Genomic DNA, 4,350 nt, shown 5'->3' on the forward strand with positions numbered 1-4,350 from the left:
CTACTTGCAAGATTTTCATCAGCTAAATCCACTGTTATTACACCTTGATGGTCACTGAGAATAACTTCCCATTTATCCTCAACCTTCTCTACAAATTCACACATTAGCAGAACTTCACTTGTTCTCTTGATGAAGTAAAGCACTGCTTTCTCTGCCCAGACTGTATTTTTTTTGCATTTAAGTCCACCTAGGAAGCAGTGAATGCTTATTGCTGGAATAGATGACAAGTCTTCAGGGAGCTTGTGCGCTTGATCAACATTAATTACTGAAGTATTACCATAATCAATATATTGTATACTTATCAAATTGTCAGAAGTCTTCTCTTTTACTACAGCTCGATACCACAGGCTGTCTTCTGAATAAACAGCACTGATTAAGTCTCCTGCTTGGAAGAGTTGTCTACAATGGTTCTTTGCTTGTGTCCTATTGTTTAATCTTTCCGTAATTCTGTCAAGCTGAACTTCGTCACTCTGCAGTTGAACATAAAAATCTGACAGATCATTTACATGAGACACATATACCAACACTTTAAGAGCTGGCACTATCTTCTGGTGCAGTACATCAGATATATTTTTAAGCATTATACACCCGCCTTCAGTATCAGATTTAAAATCTGACTGTGTACCCATCTGGACAGTGAGCAGAGACTGCTCCCCTGCTTGATTTAACAAAAAAGCATCCTTCTTACTGCTAAGCATTTTGTCAGATTCTAGTGCTCCAGCTGCCAGATCTCCCTTTGTAGCAGGATGGAAAAGGTTTACATCTTCTTTGAAGTGCCTTTCGCTACTCCCCCTTCCTCCCTGGGCTTCAGATGTGCATTTTTTTCTTTCAAGAGGCCCACCTGCATTTAAAGGGGACTCTCCAGTCTCATTCCTCTCATTCACCTCTGTATTTCTAGAGCACGAAGTTTCGTTTTCTACAAGCCTACACAGTCCTGTATTGTTTATTAAGCTTACTTCCTCCTTCAGTTTTGCATTAATTTGAGTATTACCATCAAACAACTCAATCAACAATTTACCATCAGATTCCTTTGCTACTATTACCGCTTTTAATTGCCTTTCTAGGACAGTTTGCTTAAACCATGTTGTAGCTTCTTCAGGAATATTAGATATATCAGATAAGGAACACTTTATGGCCTGCATTGGCAAAAGCAAGATATCACAAGCATCACTGGGTATAGGAAGCAGATGATCTTTCTCTACTGGCTCTGTGTTCCCAAAATCCACAAAGAAGACTTCTGTATTAGGTTTTGTTTTCATAATTACTCCCCTGTACCAGTGACTGTCAGTATACTTTGCTAGACACAAGCTCCCAGACTCTCGCAAGGTTTCTAAGCTGGTTATTGTTTCACTTAGGCGACCAATGTTATCGGTAAGCTGTGCTAAGACATCTGCACATCTTTCAAGTTGGCAGTAAAATGTCCATGGATCCTCAACATGCGTAATATAAACGTCTTCCTCACTCCCAATTTTGATTCCATGCATAGAATAATAGTAAGAACAAAGTTGAACCGAGGATACCAGAGGCTTCTGAGGAGGTAAAGGTCTGGCCACACTTCTCTCAGTCAGAAACTGGCAAGCACTCTGAAAAGGTGTCATTAAATCTACAATGTTAAATAGCTCCTTATTGTTCATGGAAGCCAAGGCAAATACTGTACACTTCAGTTCTAAGTGAGATGATGAAGTATCGACAAACTCCTGAAAAGCCCGAATCGCTTCTTCATCCCAAGCAAAAGGATCCTCACCATTTGGCTGGATTAAGTTGTAAAGGCTGCACCTGAAAGCCTGAGCCTCTAACCTAAGAAAGCGTTCATTAGTTGAGCGGAGGTTTGTTAGAGATACCAGCTCTCTGTTGCCATAGTCAACATATATGACTTCTACTTTTTCTGCAGAAGGAGCGTCACTAATAATTAAAGCCCTATACCATTTTTCATCCTCCGAGTACTGGGCTAAACATAAAGAATTTGGCCAAGCATACGGGTGGGATGAATTTTTACAATATTCCTGAATTTCAGCCATTAATACCTTAAGGTCGTGGCAATTTCTACTTAACTGACACCAAAAGTAACTAGGATTTTCAACATATGACACAATGACATTAACTGTACTGCCCACTTCTAAGTGACCTCCATAAGAGGAACTACTCTGTCTCAAAGAGATGGGCAGGTTTTTCTTGCCCTCGTACTTCTGAGCAGGAAGAGATTCACTGCTTTTAGAATTGTGAATGGCTGCAACAGGACACGCTCTGACCATCGCAGCTGCACAAGGATTAAACGCTCTATTGTTTCTCTTTAGATCAGATTCTTCTCTGAGCCTCTTCTCTGTATTTATTTGCTTTTCCTCCCCAACACTTGCTGGGGAAGAGGCCTGGCTCACAGCCATATTAGATAATTTCTGGAGAGCCTCAGGTATTTCACACCTCTGGTATTCAGCATACCCTCCCTGGGCCATGAGTTTACTTACACTTTTCTCTCCTAATTGGGACTGGTCAAAAATTTCAACCATGTATTTGTCACCCTGTGTGCTCAAAAAATGAACCTTTAGTCCCTTGTTCAATACAATCTCTCTGAATGCAGACAGAGACGCTTCACTCCAACTCCCACTCGGAGCAGAGACACCTGCCAAAGCACACTTCAGAGCCAAAGCTGGTAGATCCCTGAACCGAGGGAGCAGCTCCTTTACCGCACACCGATCTACAGTTTCCGTATTGCCTCTGTCCACCAGGTATATTTCTACCCCACCATCCAGTACCCCGGTGATTACTGCTCGATAAAAGGCACCATCTTTCCCACTGGCACAACAAAGGGATCCAGGCTGTAAATCCCATCCAGCACCATCCAGCTTCGTGGCATGGGAGTAAAAATTCCACATGCTCTGCCTCAGCTGCCTGAAGAGCTGGCAATGCTCATGGAGCTGCAGCCAGAACTCAGATGGGTCTCGGAGGTAGGAGACCTGCACATCATGAAACACACCCAATTTCAGACGCACACCAACTACAGGAGCAGAGGCCAAACCTTTGTGCGTTAAAGCAACAGGAGGTGCTCCTGGTGGCAATTCCAGTTCTTCAGCTGTGGATTCTTCCACTTCCAGCTGCTCCCGTGCCTCAGTTTGACTGACCTGCATATGGCTGCTCACCAGGCAGCAAGCCTGCACCCCAAAAAGATGGTTCAAGTTGATGCCATTTTCCCCATACAGGCTCACATAATAGCGATGCTCGAAGGAGTTAAAGGCTTTGATGTGAGCACTCACTCCTTTGCCTAGCACCAACGCTTTCAGCTCATCAATCTGCAGTGAAGACCAGCCACAGCCCCCATCCGAGATACCCTGAAGAGCACATGGATAAGTCACCACAGGCATGCGAAAACACTCAACAGGCAAATGGCGCAGGTTAGCCCTGGCCACAGTCTCCTTCCTGCCATAGTCCACAAAGATCACCAGGGCCACTTGCTGGTCCTGCTCCCCAGCAATAAGCTCCAGCAGGAGCGCACGGTACCACTGGCCATCTGTGCCACGGGCAGCACAGGGCGAGCCCACGGTGGGCCATAAATCCTGCTCCCACTGGTCATAAGTGTGGCGCATGGTATCAGAAAGGCAACGTATCTCCTGGGACAGGCTCCGCAACTGGCAGTAGATGTGGTGTGGGTCAGCAACGTGGGTCACTAGGACAGGCTCTGTCACACCCAACTGAAGCTGCGGGTAGAAGTAATCCAAGGCAGGTGACACAGGCTGATAGGAGAGCAAAACACGGAGAAGCTGCAACACTGCCGAAGTTGTGAATTCCCACACAAGGGAATGCGCTGGAGGCTGCAGCTTGGTCTGGTTCCTTAAGTGGCCAGAAGTTAGACAGTGCCTGAGCACCTGGCAGAACCAACTGGGAGCAACCTGCCTGGCCAGGCCCAGGTGATGCATCTGGGCCACGAGCTGGGGCAGCTCAAGCACTATGAGCTGTGGCGTTACGACCTCCTGCACCAGGCCGGACACCTCCTTGCCGTGCAGGTAGCTGAGGAACTCCATAGCCTCCACCGTCCAGGTAGAGACTGGCGCATCCCCACAGGCTGCCACCCTGGGGCCTCCGGAGGGCACGACATCAGCCACGATACAGCCCAGCACCTCCGGGGGCAGCTGGAAAAGCTCCTCACAGCCCCGCGCCAGGTAGTAGGCGGACGTGACCATCATGCAGCCCTCATCGAGCAGGAGCACGCGGTAGTCCTGGCCGCGGCGACTCACCACGCAGCAGCGGTACCAGAGCCCGACCACCTCCACCAAGCCCAGGTCTCCAGGGCACAGCTCAGCCCCACCGACCCCCTGCTCTCTGGGGCCCGGGGTGGCCGCCAGGCGCGGCCCCCCCGCC

At 47.7% G+C, this 4,350-nt stretch overlaps 1 protein-coding gene across 1 annotated transcript in view; it reads right to left on the bottom strand.

The window, feature by feature from the left end:
• TDRD6 (tudor domain containing 6) overlaps nucleotides 1-4,350 on the bottom strand; it is a 13,254-nt gene that overhangs the window by 7,021 nt on the left and 1,883 nt on the right. The window contains exon 2 of the mRNA XM_035895126.1: nucleotides 1-4,304. Within this exon, the coding sequence (XP_035751019.1) occupies nucleotides 1-4,304 (4,304 nt within the window). The remainder of the gene's footprint in view (nucleotides 4,305-4,350) is intronic.

Source organism: Egretta garzetta, unplaced genomic scaffold (assembly GCF_000687185.1).
Source record: "Egretta garzetta isolate BGI_Z169 unplaced genomic scaffold, ASM68718v1 scaffold235, whole genome shotgun sequence".
Taxonomy (NCBI): domain Eukaryota; kingdom Metazoa; phylum Chordata; class Aves; order Pelecaniformes; family Ardeidae; genus Egretta; species Egretta garzetta.